At 38.6% G+C, this 24,279-nt stretch overlaps 1 protein-coding gene across 1 annotated transcript; it reads left to right on the top strand.

Annotated features, from left to right (window-relative positions):
* Nucleotides 1-332: 332 nt before the first annotated feature.
* LOC121347236 (inter-alpha-trypsin inhibitor heavy chain H3-like) lies at nucleotides 333-20,440 on the top strand. The gene is made up of 22 exons (XM_041425746.1): nucleotides 333-422; nucleotides 4,430-4,453; nucleotides 5,603-5,769; nucleotides 6,779-6,883; nucleotides 7,305-7,467; nucleotides 8,142-8,252; nucleotides 8,710-8,835; nucleotides 9,270-9,386; nucleotides 10,139-10,307; nucleotides 10,627-10,752; nucleotides 10,995-11,176; nucleotides 12,165-12,350; nucleotides 12,656-12,795; nucleotides 13,199-13,353; nucleotides 15,164-15,169; nucleotides 15,905-15,931; nucleotides 16,811-16,861; nucleotides 17,234-17,347; nucleotides 17,925-18,129; nucleotides 19,219-19,391; nucleotides 19,875-19,986; nucleotides 20,086-20,440. Exons 1-22 carry the CDS (start codon nucleotides 333-335, stop codon nucleotides 20,213-20,215), a joined length of 2,679 nt encoding a protein of 892 aa, XP_041281680.1. The 3' UTR covers nucleotides 20,216-20,440.
* The last annotated feature ends 3,839 nt before the right edge of the window (nucleotides 20,441-24,279 follow it).

The following is a 24,279-nucleotide window of genomic DNA, read 5'->3' on the forward strand; positions in this document are numbered from 1 at the left end:
CCTTTAAGGAAGTATCAGAAAGATGACAGTTTTCATTTGGGGAAAAAGTGGGTCTGGGGTGGAGATTCATCTCAGTTGCCAGTACAGAAATGGCTGTGAATTTCTGTTTGGAGCTATTACATAGAAGAGACACTGCTGAAAAACTGTGTAAATTCTTTAAGAGATTTTCTAACAGTATTCTGTAGATTATACTAATTCAGCACCTAATTTTTTTCCCAAATGCCTAATGCTTAATCCCGCTTCTGTCATTGGGTCATTTATTAACACTGGGTAAACAAAGCTTTATATATTTATGCATATCATTCCAATTGGAACCTCACTTTTTTTCCAAAATGAAAAATAATCTATTGCTTTGTATTTTAGTATTGATTCCCGCCTTTGCATCCTCAGACTTTTTGCTAACACATGTCAGAAACATCAAGGTAAGTAATCAACCATGTGTGGGTTGTGGGTCTCCTACTCCTCAGAGATTGCTTTCTTGCAGTTTATCAGCATTTGTCAGAGAGTTCATACAATGCTGGCGGCTGGAGCTCTGTGTTCTCTGGTACCCCTGGACACAGAATAAAAGCTGGAACTCAGACTGGTTGACCTCTAATCAGCCTCAGTTTTCAATCAGATCTGAAGTTCTTCTCTCTCTCTTTTTAAAACATCCCTTTCCTCTGTTTTCCCTGTCATCACCACGTCATGGTGACATGTTTTAGTAAAACGCTTAAATGTGTAAAGCAATCAGTGCTGCCAGAGAACTGACTTTGGCACCTGTTAAGAAATACAAATGAAAAGATGGCTCTAAGAAGCAGAAATGAGAGCTGTAACATGGCATCAAGATAAATGCCCCTAGTCTAAATGACATGGGAGGATTTTTCTCAAAAGATTTGCATGTTAGCACAACATGAGATACATCTCTCAAACGGGCCATTCTGGTTTTGACTGGATCTCTGAGTAAGGCAGTGCTGCCTGATGTTTTGCCTAGTTTTCTTTGGTTATCTTGCTGGCCACTACTTCTCTCTTCCATAAATTATTTCCCTCTCTCTCAGTGGCTGTGTGCTCTGACAAGTTACAGAGGGCAAATCTCTTTAGGGAGCATTCTGAGTTACTGGGTAGAACAGGACAAAACAATTGAGTTGATTGCTGTTGATGAGGTTATGATCTTTGCCAAGACTTTTTCTTTGAAAATCAGGATAGTAACATATCTAACTTTTAAAAGCCAACGTGAGATCTAATGCTGCAAATTGGAAATGCCAGGGATTCTTATTATTTAACCATCATGTAGCCCAGATATAATGTAGCTTTTTCCTCCTGATTACTGTAGTATTTGGAGTGCTCTATGTGTTTTACAATGCTAAAGCCTTTCTAAATGGAAAATTGCCAAAACTCTGTGCAAAGCTCCATCCAGCATTTTCCAGCTCTATGGAAAAGCCAGTTGATGCTCCCAGTTTTGTTCTGTACTTTATGCAAATGTGATTTAATTGAAATGGAGGGTATTGCTCTGTAGGGTGAAGGTCTCAGTGCCCAGTGTCTTGGCCCCTTTGAGCAAGCAGTATCCAGTGCTGAAGCATGGCTGGAATTCTGTCTGTCTGGTGACCTTTAAGCTGCCAAAGCTGCTTTTAGAACCACAGACACAGTTGGCAGACCCAATTCTGCTGAAAATGGAACAAAAATTCACATCAGAGTTCCCTGTGTGTGCTGTCACACTGTGTTCCTATGAGCTGCATTACGGGCTCTTTTCTGTGGCACCCAATTGACATCACTTGGGGTGATAAAATCTTCAGTGCTGCTGTAGATTCAGAGATAATTTTCATGCCTTGTTTTCCTAGGTAGCATTTAGGGACGTATACAAATACCTCGTTCAGCGTTGTGGATTCCCAGAGGTCACTTCAAGATAACTGTACAGTCTTTGCTGAGTCTTTTAGTCGTGCTGTGGTTTAGTTTCCCAAGCTGTACAATCAGGGCTTCTTTCAGCAAGTGCTGTAATGGAGTCCTCTTTTCCCTCTCTGTTTTCTTGGGAGTTCAAATTTCTCTTTTACTTTCCAATTTCCATAGATTCTTTGCACCTCTATTCTTTTCTGCTGCCACAGCAAAACAGTATTCAACAAAAGAAGTTTGTTGCTGTTGCACAACTGGAAAATAATAAAATTCTAATAATTGGTGCACCTGGCAAATATGTGAAAATAATATAATACAGAAACATTTTATCAAGTAACAATTACCCAGGGTAGAGGATGTTAATTCTCATTTTAGTCTAGAATTACATCATCATTTTTATTGGCACACTATTGCTTTTTGCCCAAGAGCTTGGAATGACCTTGATGGTAGCGATGGCTCAAGTTACACCCCAGTGAATCATTAAAAATGAAAAAACCTAGAACAAAATCACAGACTTAGAGTCACGTAATCCCCTCCCCTGTACAAACCAGGGTCAGCTAGAGCAGGTAGCTGGGTGATGTCCAGCTGGATTATCTCCAGTGGAGATCAGCCCAAGTGCAAAGTGAGCAGTGCCTTTCACAGAGAGATTTTTCTGTAGTTTCAATGGAAATTGCAGAGTACCCCTCAAAATATTTACAGAATCGTAATAGAACTCCTTCAAAACTACTGTTGAAGTCATTATTCTGATAAAGAATGTACACAACAGCAATTCTGTAAAACTCAAATGCAGGTACAGTATCTTTCAGTTTGGAAGCAGTAGTCAGAATTGCAGAATTGGTAGCTATACACATTTTTATAGGGTTTGGTTTTGTGGGGTTTTTTTGGTTTTTTGGTTTTTTTTTTTTTTTGGTTTTTTTTTGGTTTTTTTTTTGGGTTTGTTTTTTTTTTTTTTTCATTTTGTATAAACTGTGGTAATTCCACTGTAAGGAAACCTTCTTACCAAACAAACTGACATTTCACAGAGTTCCAGCTTTTCATTTCCCAGGGTGCATACCTCAGTTTGTGTATTGTAAGGGGAAAGCTGTAACGACAGTATGGATACAGAAAAAATATTTCCAATATTGGAAAGGTCAGATTTGAGTTGGTGCACATTCTGTACTGGCATTAAAGGAATCCATGTATGGTTGTGAAAAGGAGAGATGGGCACACAGAAATCATCTGGATGGCAGTAACCATTTGAAAGATGAACCTAAAGGAATGCACACTGAAATTTTTTGCCAGACTCTTACAGCAGAAGAGAAGCCTCCCTCCAACCTTGCATTACCATAGATTTAATAGTGTCTTGAAAAGAACCCCAAAATAAACAAAAAATAACCCACTGTGTTTCAGTTTCCATCTGGGAAAGGTACTGAAAGCCTTAAGTGTACTTGAGATGTGTGTGTGATTTGTTGTGTCCTTTCCCCTGCCTTTGGTGGAGCAGGTAAACACAATTCCACAAAATGTGACCCCCCAGGCTCTTGGAGCCAGATGAGATAAGGTGTTTGCAGCTGAGCTGATGGGAATTGAGTTACACAAGCTGTTCTTTTAACAGCACTCAGGAAGTTTGTTTAATGCCTGTCCTCTTTCAGAACAGAGTACGAGATACTGTTGTACAGCTTCTGATATTTGCACCTACTCTGGGAGCAAATATTGGGAAAAAAAACCCCCACGTTTTAACTGCTTATTTTTTCCCCCCTTCATGCAGCTTTTTGTAGTGACAGCCTCTCCTGTCTAATCCTGCTGAATTACCTTCCTACCTGGTCATGTTAGGATGAGAGGCTGGTGGGCTGAAATGGGGAAAATTTAGGAGTCTGAAAAAAATGCTGCATCTGCATGATAGGTTGGATTTGTGTGACAAAAAAAACTGTGCAAACTGGGTTTTTATGCTTTGATGCAACCCTTTTAGTTCTTCCAAAGGAAAATAAGTTTGAAAAGAAAATATGTACTGCAGGACCCAGATCTAGGAATTCTCAAGAAAAAGATGTTGCTATGAGGACAAGATATTTTGGTTTTACTTGAAGTCACCATACAGCCAACCCTTACTCAAGGAAGAGCTATTAAACAGATTTTAGTGTGTTCTTGTGTCTCAATGGCATTTAATTATAAATGGCCCTGAGCATTTGGGCCTCTTTTCCTCTCATTCTCCCTCATATTTCAAGGGTCAATATTTATTTTCAGCTGGAATAAGACACTTTTTGTGTCACATGAGCAAAATATTAAGTGAGCAGCATTCAAAGTTTAACTTAACTTTCAAAAACACAGTATTTAAGGTACACTAACATCAAACGAAAACCAAAAGATTCACCAAACTGGGAGTGCCATAAGCAAAATAACTGCAACCTGCCTCACATCCCTTACTTGCTCTTCCCTCAAATTTACTTCAGTTTATTAATGAAGACCTTTCTCAAGCCTTCCTTCTCCTGGACTTCTTTTAACTTGTGACAACTACACGGATGCTAAGAGATTTATTTCTAAATGCAGTTTTCCTACCTAGGTAATTATTTTTTCCCTTTTTTTCTCTTTACAGAAGCGAAATGCTGATAATGACTTGGTGAGTAAAGCTTGGTTTTGTCTGGGCTACCAAGATTTTATAGTGACAAGAAACATTTGTGTTCACAAAATGTTTCTGTGAGTCCAGCCTGAGCAAATGGATGTTTCTGAGTGTGTGACAAGGAAAACAGCCCAGAGCTGCCTGTTTTGGGCAGTAGGACTAACTAGACAGTTTCTTTCCAAGCTCTGATGGAAGCTCCTGGACAAGGAAAGAGAATGAACAAATAATTTTAAATCTCATTGTATTTGAATAAAGAGCTAAGTTCTTTTGAAGTCACCTCCATATCTCTAACAGACTTTCATTCTATGTTAGTTTTGTTTTTACTTTTATTTGCAGCTATTGCTAAAGAAGGCAAGAGGCCTCATCTCTGGGGCTGGTTCCACTTGGCAGCTGGATTCCCCTTCAGCAATGCTTAAATGCTTTCATTGTTTGGGGACCTTCTTAATTAATCAGCAGAGATCAGGCTCATCATAAAAACTCCAGGGTTCTTTCCAGTGCCGGTTTTGCTGCAAGAAGCAGACCTTGCTGTGGAGTTCCTAATGGGAATATCTGTCATTCCCATGCTTTCACTTAGTGTCCAGAAACCTTATACTGAACATTCAAAGAAAATAAGTACTGCCTTGCCCATGTCCTTGTTTAAAAAACACTGAGCTCCAGCTGGGAGGAAGCTGAGAATAACATAAAATGGAATTTGGAGGCATTTGGGCTATTTTAAAACAAGAGGATTGCTTACATGCCTGCTCTAGGAGTCATCCACTCCTCTGATAACTACAGTCATGAATACAGTGAGGCAGCAGTAAGGAGCTGTGCTCTTTGAATAACCACAAAAAGTCACTCACTCAGAAGAGAAAAAACCTATTCCTATAATGGCAGTATTTTTGGTGGTAGTATTTTGTTGAAGTCTATAGTTATGACTTGTGGAATAGCACCATCATATCAGTGAAATAGAAATCCAAGGAAACACAGCAGTTCTTATATTGGTTCTTATATTAGCTCCAGTTCCGGTATTAGGTATTTCTTTCTTTTTCCTTTGGAGTGATCAATGTACTGCTGTGGTTTCTTTTTAAAAGTATGATCACAACTGATTAACACACACATGAGTGTAACAGCTAGTGCTCTTTTTGTCTTTTTTCATTTCTCAATCTACAGGTTGTCAATGGGATGGAAATCTATAGCATGAAAATTGATAGTAAAGTGACTTCCCGCTTTGCACACAATGTCATCACCAGTCGAGCTGTCAATCGTGGAAATGTGTCCAAAGAAGTCTTCTTTGATGTTGAGCTTCCTAAGACAGCCTTCATTACCAACTTCAGCATGTGTGTAGTCTTTACAATATTGTTAAAGAAGACTAAAAATCTGTGCTAATTCAACTGGGAGAAACAGAACCCAAGTGTTCGTTTTTACTTTGCCATTTGAATAGATTTCTAAATACCTCCTGGGTAATTTTCTGGTACTATTAACTTAACATGCAAGATATGTGAAGAAAGGCAAACATTGGTACATCTGTAGAAAAGATGACTAATTTTCAATTATTTCTATTCATCATCATGAATAGAAAGGAACCTTAGGGAATGGGGGACCTTTCCTGCAGATTCATCCACGTTTTCAGAAATGCCTCTTACTTACTCTGGTATTATCAAACCAGGAAAGTTCCATTAGTTCATTTCTCTGATAGCATTATAGCTTAATTTATCTCTTCATTTAAAAATCATATTTGAAGGAAAGGCAGAAAGTAGAATTATTCTTTTACATTTGTACCTTTAGTTGCAATCATGTGCAGTTCTCCACCATGATGATGTTTGATTCAGTTAAGCACATCCATCTCTGCTCATCACACTGTGCCTACTTTATCTCCAGTGAAGAGGAGCAGTAGCTTTAGGATGCAAACACTCATAATGCATTCTAGAACTTCTTTGGTAGAATGAGGTGATGAGAAATGGCTGCTTAGTCCTCTAAGGAGTTCAAGGATGAAATGCTCCTCTGTAGATGATGACGTCCGGACAGGTGAGTCACATCCAGAGAGTTGCTTTGCCATTAGGTGAGATGGGATGGTGAAGCTGCTGAAGTGTAGGAATATGGCAGGTGTAAGTTATGTTGCTGTAGCCCAGTTTTCATGTAATTAAAAGTCAAAATTGGTTTAGATTCTTTTATGATACTGAGCACAGAGCTCTTCATTCCAGCTGAATTCTCTGAGGAGCCTGGCTTCAGTGAAAGGGCCCAAATCCTGGCAATAGCAGGTGTCTGAAAGTGGTTATTAACAAACAAATCAATAAAGGGAGAATTCCTGTCGTAACCTTCCATTGAACTAGGACTTTTCATCTGCAGGACAATTGATGGTGTCACCTATCCTGGAACTATAAAGGAAAAAGAAGCTGCAAAAAAGCAATATGAGAAGGCTGTTTCAAGAGGACAGACTGCTGGTCTTGTCAAGTAAGGATCATGTCTTGTGGCTTCCAAACCATCACTCCATAGCAGACTGTGAGACTGGAAATGCTGTGTTCTGGCACTTTGGTGACATTAAGGGACAAAAGAACAATCATTCAGTTATAGTTATTGTATCACAAATTGTAGAAAGGAAATACAGCCTCTGACTGCACAGGCACTGTCTGCAACTATGGAAAGGCTGTTCCTGTAACTTTCACTGGCTTTGTGGGACCTATCCCTGGGATTAAGCTTAGTGGAAAACTTGAATAAATTCTAGAGATTGAGTACAATTTTGAGTATTGATTGATTTTTTAGCAGTATATCAAAATCCCCATCTTTGTTTTACTTCTTTTTGAAAATCATATGGCACCAACAATAAATACTGTGAAAGAGGGTTAATATTTTTTTCCTACCCACTTAAATACAGAGCTTCAGGAAGAAAAACAGAAAAATTCACTGTCTCAGTCAACGTTAAAGCAGCCAGTAAAGTCACTTTTGAACTCACATACGAGGAACTGCTGAAGCGACAGTTTGGAAAGTATGAAATGCTCATCAAAGTAAAACCAAAGCAGCTTGTCAAAGATTTTGAGGTAACTGGCAAACTGATCAAATTTGTCTGTAATTTAAGAGATGATGGAATTCTGCATATCTATTGAAAGTGGAGTACCATGGTCATTCCCATTGGTTCACAGGTGAGCTAAAGGCCATGATAACATTTCTCACGAGTCCCATGGGGAGTACTCATCAGTATGCTTTAATGCAGGCTTTTACTTGTAAACCTGAAAAAGTTGCTCATCTACTGAGCATTCCAAAAGAAATCTTGTATGAAAACCTGAAAAAGCTAATACAATGCCTTGGAGTAATTGTCTGTACCCTTATAGCGTAAGCTCCAGCTTTCTCACACCACTGTGAAACAACACCATCTTTAAATCACAGTGGTGCATATGTTGCATTCTGGAATACTGCAGCTTTTTGTGTCTATCTGCCTTGATAGGATGCTACTATCTAACTCTCCAACAAGTCATATTTTTATTAAAGTTTACTTATTTCTAGCTTTGTTTTTAACTTCTGTGTTTGAAAAGGCCTCTTTGGCTGAAGATGTGTTCACACAAGTGTAGATTTGGACTGCCATTATGAATTACAAAAGTAAATTTCTTTATGAAAATCCCTCTTTCACATCTGTAGTTGCTGAGCCTCCTGTAAATGGCTGAGTTGATGTATTGTGGTTTAATCAATGACAGTACATTTTCAATTAATATTTCAGATTGAAGTAGATATCTTTGAGCCCCAGGGTATCACTGAGCTGGAAGCAGAAGGAACATTCATCACCAATGAGCTACAAAATACCATTAAAAAAACTTTTTCAGGAAAAAAGGTACTGCATTCCATGGTTTATATATTATGGTTATAATTCTGAAATAATAATTTCAGTGCTAACATTGGCAGCAAGAGGAAACCTGGATACCAGTAAGATTATCTCTTACAGAAAAACTGAATTACTAACAAGTAGTTTTCCCTTGTATGTGGTAATAGAATTCCTAAAACATGCTACAGCTTTATCAAAGGTGTTTTTCAGAGTGAAGAGCTGACTCAAGGCAGATGGGGAAGTAAGCATATGGAGAAAGCCCTGGATAGCAGCATTCATGTGTCAGTTACCACCAATGAATTTCTAAAATACATATGGATTCATACAATCTAGTAGCTAACCCAATAAAACAGGATATTCTTATGTCTGTGAAAATAAATAAAGCAGCTTTAAAAAAATGCAGATGTGTTCAGTAGAAGATTTTCAGCTGTTAAGGGTCAGATCTAAGGAAGTCTTTTCTTTTCAGGGCCATATCTCTTTCAAGCCAACCCTCGACCAGCAGCGAGCATGTGCAAGTTGCTCAGAGTCTGTCTTGGATGGGGATTTTACTGTAAGATATGATGTGAGGAGAACAACTCCAGATAATTTGCAGGTAAGTCTAACAACTTGAAATTGTGAACTGTTGAACAGTTTAACTTGCACAGTAAAGGTCAGGGAGCAGTGAGGGCCAGCTGTTTCCTGAGGGACAGGCATCTGAGTGGGAGCAGGAGTCAGTCTTCAGGGTGGGATCCAAAACGGTGGAGTCCATGGATAGGAACAGGTATAGCTGTGACACAGCTGGAGACAGGACACTGTAGCTGTTCTGACACTGTAGCGCAGTGTCTAAAGACTAAAGGCCCAGTCTTGCACTTCAGTGACACCCCTGGGCCCATGGACAGAGGTGAGACTGATCAGGGCCATAAGAACCTTTTAGGCCACTCAGAGGCTAGACACTAAATTAGAGTAATATCTGCTCTGTTTTACCTTTATAATGTACCAAACTTTTTGGTGGTGGTGTGGGGTTTTTTAAAATATTTTCTTTTTCAGATTGTCAATGGCTATTTTGTACATTTCTTTGCACCAACAAATCTTCCGAAGTTGTCCAAGAATATTATTTTTGTATTGGATACCAGTGGCTCAATGTCTGGAAGAGAAATTGAACAAGTGAGTTATTGCATTACTATAGAGTTCCAGTGAAAGAGCTGGAACAAAGTGCTGGGAGGGAGATGGTGCTGGAAGGGACATGATGCCTTGAGTGCACATGTGCTGCTCAAACTGTTACAAAGTGCTCAGTGCTGTGACCTCCCTAATGCCCAGTGCCAGAGGTACTAGTTTGCAGTGTTGCTATAGAACAAAAATCTATACATTTAGCCTATATTTACTTATAAATGTCATTAGTTCAAAACTCTAAATATCAACATTTCCAGAGAGTGCTGTCATGCGTGCTTGGCAGTTCAAAAATAAGCCATACATACAGATTATGTGCATTTTCTCTGTTCACTCTGTATCTGGGAAGCAGCAGCTCTTTGCACAGTTATGACTGAGCTAATGTTCAGAATTTTCAGGCTTTGGTGCTGCATCAAAATATCCAGCATGCTTGTTTATGACCTTCTCCACCAACCTAGCTACCCATTTGCCATGCCAGCTTATCTTAGTGTGAGCAACCAACCATGACGGGAAACCTGATTTTCATCTCAGCTACAAAGATTTACCAGATGTTATTGCAGCTGACTTCCCTAGAGTTACTCTGAAATTGACACAGGGACTGGCAAGAACAGACTAAGCTCAGAATTTTTGCAACATATAGTGTGTAGGAGTAAAAAATAGCCCAATGCTGAGAGATTAATGATGTAAAATCTGTAAGCACATATTCTGTTAAATTTTGAATCATGTATTTAAATCTCTTTGCCTTACAGACGAAAGAAGCACTGCTAAAAATCCTAGACGACATTAAAGAAGATGACTTCTTCAATTTCATATTATTTGACAGTGAAATATCTACCTGGAAAGAAACATTAATCAAGGCCACTCCTGAGAATTTGGATGAAGCGAGGAAGTTTGTTCGGCAAATTTCTGCTCAAGGCCGTAAGTACTTGACAGGCCTTGCCAGTAGGTCATTGTGTAAGTTAATTTATTGATTGATTCTGTGAACAAAATGCAACAGTTTGTTGGGGTTTCAGATTGCTGATGAGGCACTCCTGAAGTTCAGTTTTACTCAGAAAAGGATGTCTATTTCTCTTTATGTTTCCAAAGTCCAGGTACTTTGCTATCTAGACATCCCCCTGCTTGTAAATCCAAATCTTTCGTTTTCTTACTGTAATGAAATCTCTTCAGACCCCAGTGAAAAATGGACCTTTATTTTGACAGCCTTTGCTGAACCCAGATTTCTCTGTTTACCTCATAGTGACAAATTTACATGGTGGTTTGATGAGAGGAATTGACATTCTGAATGCTGCTCATGAAGAAAACCTTGTGCCCAAGAGAAGCGCTTCTATAATTATCATGTTAACAGATGGTCAGCCAAATGTAGGTAAGTTTGTGTTGGATGGAATAATAAAGATAGTTCATTAACTAACAAAAAATGCTAGTTAAAATGACCTTCTTCTTTGACTTCTGGATATTTGCCTCATTTGCTACTATACCAGCATCATAGTACTAAATCAAGCTTTTGGTAATGTCTCCTAAGAAATCTGAACATGCCAAGTCACATTTGATTTAGTGATCATTTTGTCTGTTTTGAAAACAACTCAAACATTTCCTGGTTTGATGCAGGTATATCAAATACTCAGGAGATTGAGAAAGCAGTGAAGAAGGCCATTGGTGGCAGATACACCTTATACAATCTTGGCTTTGGCAGTGGTGTTGACTACGGCTTCTTGGAGAGGATGGCACTGGAGAATAAAGGACTGGCCCGTCGGATTTACCCTGACTCTGATGCAGCCTTGCAGCTTCAGGTGAAGTAATTACCACGTACATGAGGTCAGAGATACATTAGGGCAGACAAGTATTCATGTTCTTATTTTCAAATAATCAAAATCCCAGTGTGTAATCTGATACTGAGATGCTCCAGAGTCTGCTGTGATCAGAGTATTAAATCATAGAATAGTTTGAGTAGGAAGGGACCTTTAGTTGCATTTAATTTTCCCCTTCCCTTATATAAGCAGGAAGTGCAGAGACAGTACAAAGGACATGCCGTGGGCTATGGCAGGGAGTTTAAAACTTGGCATAGGGTGCCACAAGTCACAGTTCTGAAGGACACTGGTGGAATTGCTGCAGTCATTGTATCTCCTGCACCTCACAGGTCATGTGATTAATGTCATGTCGAGGGATAAGAAGAATAACAAATCATAAAGCTCTAGATATTCTTTCTTAAGAAACTCACTGCAAGCAGGTGTATCTTACCCCACTCCTGAGGAATTTTATGCTTTTATAAGACATGAAAACTGGTATAGGCCATACAGGGTTGTCCTTTTTTACTTCTCACATTCCAGCAGCAGCCATTCAAAGAATTCACCAAAGAATTAGATATTAGATTTCATTGCAAGCTTTGATAAAATCAAATACCCAGTCTCCTTTGATTATGCTGTCACGTCAGTCTCTGCAGAGAAGAGGTGTAGAAAATTATCTCTATCAAATAACAGTAAGCTTAGTATCCCTCTTGATTTATATTGATGGAACTCATCATCCACAGCACATTGTTCTCAAATATTTTTCCTTTCTCTTAGCAAGACTGAAGAGTTTGTATGTCTTTTCTCATTTCCATTATTTGTAGAGTTCTAGGCCTTACACTCTGAGATTTAACTAAATATCTAAATATTTCTTATAAAATACACTTTTAGTTTTCAGTGCTGAAATAGCAGGACATTTCTGGTTACAGATCTACCCATGAATTAAAGCAACAATGATAGTTAAATGTTTTCTTTTTTTCTTTCAATCCTACAGGGGTTTTATGATGAGGTGTCAAATCCCATGCTCATAGATGTGGAGTTAAACTACCCAAAAAATGAAATATCAGACCTAACTACTAACAGCTTTAAGCATTTCTATGATGGGTCTGAGATTGTGGTGGCTGGCCGCTTTGTAGACAGCAACCAAAACCATTTGTCTGTGGATGTAAGAGGTGAAGGTGTAAGTATGGATTTCTTTGACTTAAGTAAGCTACACAAAATCTCTGAACGCTTCTTTTGTCTCCATTGTGATGAACAAAAATGCCATGTGAATGTAGAATACTGGGCTATGTTCTATAGTGTACATCTCTAAAATTCTCAGAAACAATGGGACAAAATTCCTCATACAACACTGGCAATTTTCTGGTGTAGAACCAGACTGGTTTTCAATTTCAGAAGACTTTCAGGTGTGAAGGTCTTAGTTTTTGGGAAGTCCTGTCAGTCCCTGGCTACCTGTGGTACAGAGAACATTCTTGCTCCCAACAGGCTCATGATGCCCTGTCGTACACTACACAGCAAGGTGCTGAGCAGACAGCTCAGGCTTTCCAAGAACAGCAATACATATTTGGAGAGTACATTGAAAGGCTCTGGGCTTATCTTACCATTGAACAACTCCTGGAAAAACGGTAATTATACCTGGAATTATACCTTAGCTCTGAACCCCTTGCACCCTCTGACTCCTGCAGTTTCTAGGATGTGAAGCTGACATTCACATCCCACTGAGGTGCCAGTGGGAAAGCATAAAAATCAGTGAGGGAAATCCATCAACCTATTCTCCTCCCCAGCCTCAGTTTGAAACATTCATGTTTCAGGTTGCAAATGAAACAATTTAAAATTATTGCAGGTATAAAGCACAGTTTTGCCTTTCTATTGGATAGAGAGTAGAATCAGATGTGCTCTTAGACTATAACAGTTATATCTTATTGATAAATGACCTGCAGAGAAATGACTTTACTTTAAAATATGTAATCTGAAGTGTAGTGAGTGATTCAGCAATCACTGATGCTGGGAGTCTCTTCCTGTCTTCAGCATTACAGCCACAGGAGAAGAAAAGGAAAACCTTACAGCTCAAGCCCTGGCTCTCTCACTGATGTACAAGTTTGTAACACCACTGACGTCCATGGTGGTAACAAAACCAGAAGAAAATGAAAATGAAGAGGGAATTGCTGATAAACCCACTGAAGGTATAGACATCTTCACAATTGTACTGTATTTGAGAAGCTAAGAGTTCCTTTGGTGCTACCCTAAAGAAAGGCTTTCATGTGGGCACAGTTTTAAATATGTATCTGCGAAATCTCCTTTCCAAGCCTGGCATGTGTGTGATTTATGCAAAATTACTTCTCATTGTAAAGCTCATTTCCATCAAAATATCCTGCATTACTAAATCATATGGGCAAACTACTATAAATTTTAAATAAATGTATTTTAAACTAAACAGAAAAACTATTACAGAAAAAGACCCTGAAAACCAAGAAGCACTTCTAATCTAATAATCCAGCTATATTCAGATGACTCACCATCACTTTCTCCTTTATTTTTCTGCATACTTCAGCCTAGGGATAGATGTAGTAACCTCTTTCCACATGAAAAGGGAAAATTTGCATGAGTTCTTCCTGAGGCAGGATATCAGGTTTTAAAAAGATTGAGATTACTTATGTAAAACACAATAGTCATATATATATATATACTGCAGAAAGAGAAGTAATTCTATTGAAAACACACAATTTGTTTTCAACTCCAGTGATACTTTAGCTAATTATGAACTCCTTGCTCAGTGAAATATTCTTCTTTCCTACAGTTCAGCCTCTCTGTTTAACCCCTGTGTGACAAATACTCTGTTCCTCCTTGCTCTTTGGCCAAGCAAGGCAGTGCTCTCTGCTCAGTGTGCCCCCCAGCCATCCTAACTTCATCTCCTTGTATTGTCTGAGCCACCCTCATCCCACAGGTCTGACAGAGGCTTTCCAGTCTCTTCTATCAGCATCCTTTATCTTTTCTCCAACTTTTGTTTAGAGCCCCCAAAAGTTCCTTGGATGCTCTGTGTGGGCTCTCTGCTGCCTTCTAGATGAAAAACTTTCTAATGTCCTGATTTTGGCATAGGAACTTAAGGCATTGTAGCATAACAGATATGGTTATAAGAGATTGGTGAGGCTTTTTCAGCTGCAGTAAGTCCTGAAACCAGTAAATTGCTAAGTGCCCTTCAACTCTGAATCATTCTTCAGGCATTCTGCTGATAAATTTTTTGCATTATTTTTGATGACTCTCATAATGGAATACTGACATAAAACCCCTTCATGATTAATTTAACACTCAAGTCACTACACAGCATAATGACCTTAAAGTTTGCAGCTGATCTCCATAAGATGGAAACCCCCAAACATCTGCCAGAAGTGGCATCTACTCAGTCATCTTCAGCCCTTTGCTTTCCCTTTCCAGGTATTCATAGTATAAAAGCTCTTTACTGAACCTCTTTCAAAGGAAATTCTCTTTGTATATAGATAGTATAGAGCAATAATAGGAGAAAATACTCAAAGCACTGCCCTTGTGTAAGAAAAAACCACCAACTTTATTTACCCTGAAGTCTCAATCATAAATCAATGTATTGAACCATCCAATCAGTATTAACAGAATCACCCAAATGCCTGGAAAACCACAAAATAGTAAAACCAGTAAGGAACATTTTGCAATATAGGTATGGCACAACAATAAAACAGTTCCAAATAGAGCTCTTGTCCCATACATAATAAATTGCAGTTCTGCTGTCCCACATAACAGCTTTTTACTTTCAGTACATTTCTGTTTGATCTACAAATACTGAGTTGTATCACTGGGAATAAATGGCATTACAAAATAATAAAGACAGCTGGTTGAGTTTTCAAACAGTTAATTTTTTCACAATGTTTTATTAGGGTCAGAATCCTTTCTGTTTAATTGTACAACTGAAACTGTAAATTTCTTTTTTTCTTCCTTTTACTTCTTACCTGCCCATGGTAACAGCTGAAGGTAAGTAAATTTTTATTACATTTACTTAATATTTTTAATAGAGATGGATTTTCTACATTACTTATTTGATCTAGGATGCAATATTTTCATAAAGTTCATGGGGAATTAATCAAGATCCTGTTACGAATAGATATGCAACGTTGCAGATGGGTAAGTTTGTAAGCAGAGGTTTCAGTTCAGTTCCCATCTCTGATGACTGCAGCATCCCACCCCCCTAGGATTCAGGCCCAGTGCAAGTCCTGCTCTCCAGGGCTGCCACCAAGGCCCTCCAGGTACCTGTGTGTAGCAACCTTACAAAGATATCTTCATCCATGCCATGATTGCCGCTTCTAAAGCACAGAGCCCTGTCTCCAGACACCCTGACAGAATTGCAGATGTAGAAAGAGCAGAAGAGTAGAAAAATGTGGAACCAGGCAGGCAATTCTTCCTTCCCATGCGTGCAGTTTAGAAAAGGTGGCACAGGGGGATCAGAGAGCAGTAAGCTGTCCCAGTCCCAGAGAGGGCAAGAAGTTACATTTGTGCTGGAAAGCAGGGTGTGCTTTCAGCCCCTTCAAGGCCGTTGCTTTGTAGCACTGTTAAATAAATGTTTTGACTAAATTGTTACTTTGTAATATTTAGAAATTTACGCACAATTACAAGATTTTTCTGTTGGTTTTGGAAGGAGGCGTGAATGAAGTGGAAGAGATTGGGTTTTGTTCTTTGTTGCCTCTAAAATAACATTTTGTTTCATTCAAGCAGGGATGTTCACAGGTCCTTTGGTGGGTAAGTAATTTAATTTGCTTTTCTGAATGGAGCAGGATCTGTCAACTGAAATTACCAGAGGCAGAGATGCCTTTTCTGGCAGTACAATGGACTTTAACAAATACTACCAAATTCTGCTCACTGCTGAAAAGACACTTAAAGGTTGAACAATAGGAGATGACAGAGTTTCAGCTAAATAGTTTATAAGGAGTAAATACCTGTTCATAAACCACCATTTTTTCCTGAAAGCTGTTTCCCAAGAACAGAGGATGGAGTTCACTTTGCATTTCTTTTGGAATTATATAAAGCAAGGGACTGTGATGTCAGCGTCTCTGGCTAAATTGATGTGTTCAGTCACTTGTGCAAAAAGCATCTGTTTAATTCAAGAGACAGCAACTGATCCACCAAATTGCTGGCTGGGCAATCCTGGAAATGGGAGAGTTAGAGTTATGCTTTTGCTCCAGATGTTAGTGCCAGTCTCTGTCTAGTTTTTTCAAGTCTTCACTGACTTGAATTCATTCTGGGAGAAAAAAAAAGTAAAACAAACAAACAAAACCACCCCAAATGTCAAAAAGTCAGAAGTTTTCAATGGATGATATTGAATTTCCTTGCTGACAGTTTAATCCTCAAATCTGACACATTTGTATCCTACAGATATGTTGCTTGGACTATAAGGAACTCCTCAGAGCAATTTAGACTGCAAGTGAAATTTGTGTCTATCCTGAAGCTTTTTTTCATTCAAAAGCAGCACAAAAACTGTTGTTCCATAGATTGCATGCTTTAAAAACTAGGATGCAGTCACTGATTTACCTAGCATATTAACTCCCTGACATCTTACACGGGCCATGCAATTTTCCATTTTGGTGTGAGTTTTTCTAACAACTTTCTTTCCTTCCACAGCTTCACCACTCTATCACACATATGCATCACCACCCACATGGTATACCAGTGGTGAGTAGTTGGAGCAGTGTCTGTCTAGGAGAACAGAAGAGGGTATTTAAGGCTAAATTACACAATTCTTACGAATATTTTCAATAATTCCCTTCCATAACAGCAGCCAGTTTTTCATTTTTAAGGGGCAAGTATTTTAATTTACTTTTTAAACATCTCTTAGTGTCTTCTAAGGCTCAAGTAATTGAAATTATATGTGGTCATTTTCTCAGTCCTCCTTCCCATCAGTAATTTTTGTGTTGATAACTGCCTGTTTTCTATTAAATAATGTATATTTAGTTACTAAATTTAAATATTAAGCAATAGTAAATGCTCATGTGGAGCTTTGACTCTGTGTATCACTATACAGACACCAGTGATTTGCCTTTACAGTTGATGGAGATCCACACTTCATTATATCAGTGCCACAAAAAAAAGATGCCATTTGTTTCAATATCAATGAAAACCCTGGCATGATCTTAAATTTAATAAGTGACCCAGTTACAGGTGAGTTTTTAACTTTTTTTTTTCTTTTAATACAGGACACTTCTAACAAAATGTGTTTAAAGGCTATTTCTCTCTTTATAATGCATAAGCTTTATTTCCCAGCAGAGTTAGCAGGAGGTCCTGTAGCTATGGCAGCTTACCATTACCATGACTGTTTTCACTTCTTGTAGCAAAATGAACTTTTAAACTTACTTTAAAAACCACTGTGAGGGTTGAGAGTAATAATTTGTCTCAGTGAGCTGTAGTAGAAGCAATAAAATAATCCTTAGGTCACCAGTTTGTGGAATATTTGGTAAAGAGAGACCGATGTCACTCAGACTCTGTACCAATCACAAACTCTCTGTGCTTTGGGAAAAACTGAACTTTTCTCAACAAAATGATTGTTGGCTTTGTGGAAATTCATAGAACAACCCCCAGAACTTTATTTTGCTTTGGTACAAACATTCACCAGTAATTCTGATCTATTTTTCAACTCATATTTAATTTCTTAAGTTGTTGTTAAATTTTCAAGACACTCCTTGACATCAGTTGATCAGGTCCTGTCTATAAAACAATACTTGTTTTATTTCTGTATTAGGAATCACAGTCAATGGAGAACTTATTGGTGATAAGAGAGCAAATAGTGATGCAAAGATCCAAAACTCATATTTTGGAAAACTTGGTATTGCAAATAAGCACCTGGATGTAAAGCTGACAGTAACTCCTGAGATGATCACAATTCAGAATGGTGATGAGAAAACAGGTTTCACCTGGCTGGACTCAGTCACCTTGCAACAAGCAGGGTAAGACTTACAGAAAGGGTATCAGGCTCTTGTATTACTTTCTACTCTTCCTAAAATATTTTTAAATGTTGATCAATAATAAACTTCTAAGATTTGTGGGGGAATCTAGAAAAGCTATTAATTCAAGCCCTGCTGGATTCTGCTCTCTACTTTGTTGTGTAACTGCTGAATTATTCACAAATTCCTCTGCTTGAAATAAGTAAATGAAGACTTTTCTCTGATCTTCTATTGCTCTGACTAAGGTAAAAGTACCTTTGGTATTGTGCTTTGTACAGCAGTGTCTTGCAAATACTTAAGAGTAAGTTCAGACATAGTGTGTAATCTTTTAAAGGTATAATAATGTTCCAAAAGCAAATCTCCATTTTAAAAATTGAACTTGTGGCAGTTACAGAAATGGTGTTTTTTTCTTGTCAGCAGGTATATTTCTCATGGGATCTATTTCAGAATCATTTATACCTGTGCAAAAGGTTTATAGAAAGAACAGGCAACATTTTCTCTCCCTCATCCTTTACATTTCAATGTATAGAATAAAATTCCTGCCTTCTCAAGGCCTGGCAGTGCAGCAGAAAGAGCAAACTCTCATTCATACACATGATTCTTTTATTGTGATAAACACATGGATAATATCACTGACACAATCAGAAGCAAATCTTCTCTATTCTAGCACTAAAATAGGCAGTTTGGCAGTTGACTTCTCTGAAAGACTAAAAGAAAAAGTGTCATATAGCATTCAGGCAAAGAACTGATGGTTTAATAATAGAATTTGTATCACTGAGCATCAGGTGCTGTATCTACATATCACCAACCTATCTGTAACCAATTACTCTGTTAAGGGACAGGTTTTGCTAAAAACATCTTACTGAAAAGTTTAAAGGCCAGGTAGCCTTTTCCAGTGTCATTTGATATGATTCTGTGACTGTCTGTGAACACAGAGAGACTCCATGGACCAAACTAGGCAGCAAACCCTCTCTCTTAAAAAATACTGAGCAGTTTATAAAGCTACATCTGTCTTTTCTTCTCACATTCTTTCTGTTGCTGTTAACTCTGGTAAACACAATGTTCTAAGTAATGTTTTTCTTTTTTCCTCAGTTTAACTTTGATAATTAACAGGAAAAAAAATCTGGTGCTCTCAATGGGCAGTGGTGCCTCATTTGTTGTTGTTCTGCACCAAGTGTGGAAGAAACATCCTCTCCACCAAGATTTCCTGGGACTGTATACATTGAAAAGTGATAAACTGTCTGAACAGACCCATGGATTGTTAGGTATGATTTAGTTTAGTGTTTCCCTGCTGGTCTTTCCTTATGAGGCTACATAATTTTTAGATAGAATATTGTATTTGTGCTGAGAATAATCACACCCAGAAATTTAAGAGATCAACACATGGATTATTTGATTACTAAAAAGCTGAAGACTTGGCAAATATGTAATAAATTCAACAGAACAGACAACACACTAAGTGAGGATATCTTGAAGGATATCTAGAAAAGGCTGTAATTGTTCTGTGCAGTCAGAAGCTGGAACTTACATCCAGATGATGTGGATAGAATTCTGGGTTATAAACAGAAAATAATACCAATAATACCTCAGGCATATGTTCAGCCTTACCTGGAACTTGTTGTTTGCTTATCCAGTCCAGCCTCTGAAAGGACATAGAAACCAGCACAGGAATGTAGAAAATCTGGGATTTCTGTTTGTTTTGCTTCTGTTTTAATGCCTGAAATGGTAATTTTAACTTCTCTTTTTAGGACAGTTTTTCCGGCCCATTGACTTCACCATACTTGAAATTCATCCTGGGTCTGATCCCAAGAAACCAGATGCCACAATGATTGTTAAAAACAATGAACTGACAGTAACAAGGTACAAAATAATGAAGTCCTTAGCAAAGACTTAGGCAAGATTCCCTGTCCAGGTGCAGTTCCTACCTCAGTACTCCCATGGCTGTGTTTTCCCTTTCAGGGGCTGGCAGAAGGATTACAGAAGAGATCCCACACACGGGGTTGATATTCCTTGCTGGTTTGTCCATGACAATGGAGCTGGGCTGATAGATGGTGTTCACACAGATTATATTGTTTCCAGTCTCTTCTAAGCAACTTCCTCCAAATGCACAGGCAGATATTTGTCTGAAGGAACAGTATTTTCAGTACATAAGATCTATTCAAAGCATATAAGCATACATGTTTAGCAAGGACAATGTATGATGGATTCTTATAGAGAGTTTTACTGTGTATTTGATCCAATCTGAAGTGCAAGATCCCTCATCCTCTGAAGCATTCTCCTTATTAGGTTTAAAATTCTGACTTAAAATGCTACTTTGTAAAACATAAGAGAAACCCTCTACTCAATTTTTAATCAATAATTGAGTGTCAGGAGTGATTAAATAAAAGTATCAGTACTCAGTGCCTGGTTCTGTTATTCTGACTGCTCAGTGTTCTCATGCCAGTTTCACAAAGCCCAGGGTGCCAGATGCATTTTGGAGCACAAGAGGACATCTGACAGCCCAGCCCAGATTTTGGGATAATCCCGTGGTACTTGGAGCCACATGCAGTGCTGAGGGCTGCTGCCAGCACAGGAGGTGACTGCTGGCATTCAGGAATTCTGTATTTTAGCATTTTAATTTGAACTTATCTTTTGAATGTCTGAATCCTTATAAATTAATGAAACACTAAGGTTGCAAGCAACACTCACATTTGAGTAATGATAGCTCTTTTGGACTGTATCTTTCTTGAGGAAGACCCTTCCTTCTGTTCCCATAAACGAATTTGTGAACACATTCAGGGCAAGTGCCCCATTTATTTATTAGTGCATTTTTTTACTGTAAGAAATTGCAAGCTCTTACTTCTAAAGCAAAAAACCCACCCAACCAAAAACACGTTCTCTCCCTCCCACATTTCTTATTTACTTCAAGATTTCTTTTAATCAAATCAGCCACAAAAAGGCAGTTGTGGTCTCACATGGCAAAGCAGAAAATTGCCCAACAGTAATAGGACAAAGAAAGTCATTGTGTGGAAAACTAGAATGCAGAACACAGAGAAAAGAGGAGTGAGTGTAGTGGGAGAAACAGAAGATGTGAGACATCAAATTGAAAGAACAAGGGTAGAGGTGAACAAAAATCCAACAGAAAAATCAAAGATGGAAGAAATGGAAGAAAGATATACTTACTGCTAAACTTATAGGAGATACAGGCGTTTTTGAACAGCAAAATCCTTTACTGAAAGCAGCAGTTCTGTATAAGAAAATAAATAGGAGAGGGTAGAGGGTGTCACAGTGGCTGCAGATCTTTGCCTGCTAAATCCAGACAGAAATGATGAACGAAAACAGTAATTTCTACAGAAAGTAATTAAGTGACTGGAAAACGAGGAAGACAGGGAGAGCAATAGGAACATTGAAACCAGTAAGTTTAAGTTTACATGGTTCTAAATTTTTATTGTAAGATAATTTATTAGATGATTGAATAGAATGAAATAAAGAAATGATCCATTTGGATCCTGAGACAGAAGCTGTGGCACTGTCCATGGGGGCTGGTCCTGCCCTCCCTTGCTCCATTAACACATAAAGCAGAGCAGTGGACAGCAGACCTTGACCTACCTGGCTGGCAGAGTTTGGACACAAGGCAGTCCTGGCCAGCCAGAACTTTCCTGTTTGATTTATTGGGATGAGGCAAATCTCTGAGGCTGGCAGGAGTCTTGTCTGTGACTGATTTGGGAGCCATGAGTTGCTCTCAGGGGCTCTGCTGCTTTTGCATGGCTCCTGTTCAATAAGCACTCAGAGATTCCTGTAAGGCAGGAGGTAACAGCAAATGTAGCTAAAGGTAGCAGAGGGCAGAGAGAAGCAGCAGACAGATGCTCACAGTTAGATAAAACATTTACTCCTCCTGCTGATGGTAACAGTGCTGGTTAAAAAGAGAAGTGTGGGGCTATATCCTGTGACATATGCATAGATCTGTTACATATACACTATTTTGTATTGGAATTAGAAATTACAAAATGCCAAATATTCATTACTGCATCTGCCTTCAGCTTCTGAGCAAGGGAAGGGAACATAAGAAATCAGAAACCCACCAGAACTCACTTTGGGGCTTGGAAAGCACGGGAGGAGAGTGACTAAAGAATAAATTAAGACAAAATTCAAGTGAAGAGTGGAATGACACCTACTTACAGAATGGAAAGCACAGCACAGAGGGCAAGCAGCACTACATGGATTTGGGAGCTGCAGCAGCCAGGCACACCAGCAACTTCGGGCTGCTGCAGAAAGCACAGAAATCCCTGTCAGCACAACTTGTCTGTTCGAAGTCAGAAAAAATCTTTGAACAATGTGAGGAGTTTATATTGTACCTTAATAAATTCCCTGGCCCAGAGCTTCTTTGCAGCAAGGGAGAACTGCATTAGCAGGGCAGCAGCTGCCAGGGAAAGCTCAGGCACTGCAGTGTGAGTACAGCTCTCAAGCATGGCCTGCACCTGACTGAGCCTCACTTAAAGAAGAGGTGAAAGCTGCCCCAGCCATGAGCCACTGCTCCCTGCTCAGTGCCGTTTCTATCCCTGCTGCTGGCAGCAGGGCAGGAGATGACACACAAACACTCTACAACTAAAGCAGGGAATATTTAATTTGCAGCAACTCTGCTGATACAGCCCTGGATCAACAGCTTGTGATTCAAATCCCAGGTTCATCTATAATGGAAGCGATCAGATTGGGAAGCCTGTTTTTGATGCAGTGAAGTGAGCAATCTGGTACTTCCAGTTTCCAAACTCCACATTGTTTGTCATGAAATTTGTGCAACAAAATCAGCACCTTGAAAGTACAAGCAATTCACACAAACATATCTTGGCATCATGTCTGCACAGTTCTTTTAAAAAACAGACTTCTAATTACACAGTTTGTTTTAGCTTATTGACTTTGGCAAGAAATTGTTTCTCTTTCAGTACATTGCTTTAAAATTAAAAGGTTTTTCCAGTTATATATTATTGGCAAGATAGAAAGAAACTTCTGTAAACTGCCTACAATGCTGGCATATTTATGGGTTCAAAGATACAAAGGAACTGAAATTCTAAAACAAAATAATTTTGGAATTAATACTTACAAAAAAGTAGAAGACTGAAACTACAGCTTGGATTTCATGGGCAGAGGCTTCTGTGTGTGTTTTTACTCTGCAGTGTTACCTCTGTGCACAGTAGGTTAGGTTTGAGATGTTCATTATTTGTAAAACATCTTCCAATATTTGCAAAATAAATGAAATTGAGCCAAAAAAGCTGCTAACTTTTGGGGCTGAAATGCAGTGTTTTGCAACCAGCCAATGGCTGTTCTGCAGATGTTTCCAAAATGGAGCCTCTGACACTTTTGCAACAGTGGACTGGAGCACAGCTGGTGGGGGTTTGCATCACCCCATTCACTGCTGATTTCATGAGCTTTGATTGATCTCACAGGACAACCTTCAAGAGAGCCCTGACACAGCAATAAAATAGAAAATGAGAGACATGGTAAACAAGTACTGCCTCAAACTTCATGGTGTTTTCACAAAACGCATGGTTCAAGAACACTGCCATCTATAACTGGATAAAGTGTTAGAGATCTATTACTGTTTGCATGACACATTTGTTGGCTTGGATGATGCCACTACTGATTTTCCTTTGGAAACCTAAGTCCATGTGTCCATATCAAACTGTTAGCTGATAATGTCAATTTTATTTAGTTCATTTACATAAATCTTCAACAACAAAACCACATTGCGGATTAGAAACCATTTTTAAACAGCAAAAGCAGAGACTGTCATATCTTGAAAGTATAATTATTTCAAGATAAAATATTTGTGACACATATATAGAGCAACAGTAAGGCTTTAACTGTGTGATTTTCTTGATGAAAGTACCAAAAATATTTGGAAGAGCTTCATTTGCATAATTTTCTTCACGGAATTTCTTTTGTCTACGGAGTTAGATCTATTGACCAGCAGGAAACAGGTTCATTGCCTGACTCAAGCCTGTAATCTTTCTTGTACAACAAATCTTCAACAACAAAACCACATTGCAAACCATTTTCAAACAGCAAAAAGCAGAGACTGTCATATCTTGAAAGTATAATTATTTCAAGATAAAATATTTGTGACACATATATAGAGCAACAGTAAGGCTTTAACTGTGTAATTTTCTTGATGAAAGT

Source organism: Onychostruthus taczanowskii, unplaced genomic scaffold (assembly GCF_017590055.1).
Source record: "Onychostruthus taczanowskii isolate IOZ18803 unplaced genomic scaffold, ASM1759005v1 scaffold9, whole genome shotgun sequence".
Taxonomy (NCBI): Eukaryota; Metazoa; Chordata; class Aves; order Passeriformes; family Passeridae; genus Onychostruthus; species Onychostruthus taczanowskii.

Excerpts from the sequence above, each read along its gene's own strand:
- LOC121347236 (XM_041425746.1), top strand. The coding sequence starts at position 333 with ATGAAAAATAATCTATTGCTTTGTATTTTAGTATTGATTCCCGCCTTT. Across the intron at positions 423-4,429 it reads CACATGTCAGAAACATCAAG|AAGCGAAATGCTGATAATGA; the intron begins GTAAGTAATCAA and ends TTCTCTTTACAG. Across the intron at positions 19,392-19,874 it reads ACAGACCCATGGATTGTTAG|GACAGTTTTTCCGGCCCATT; the intron begins GTATGATTTAGT and ends TTCTCTTTTTAG.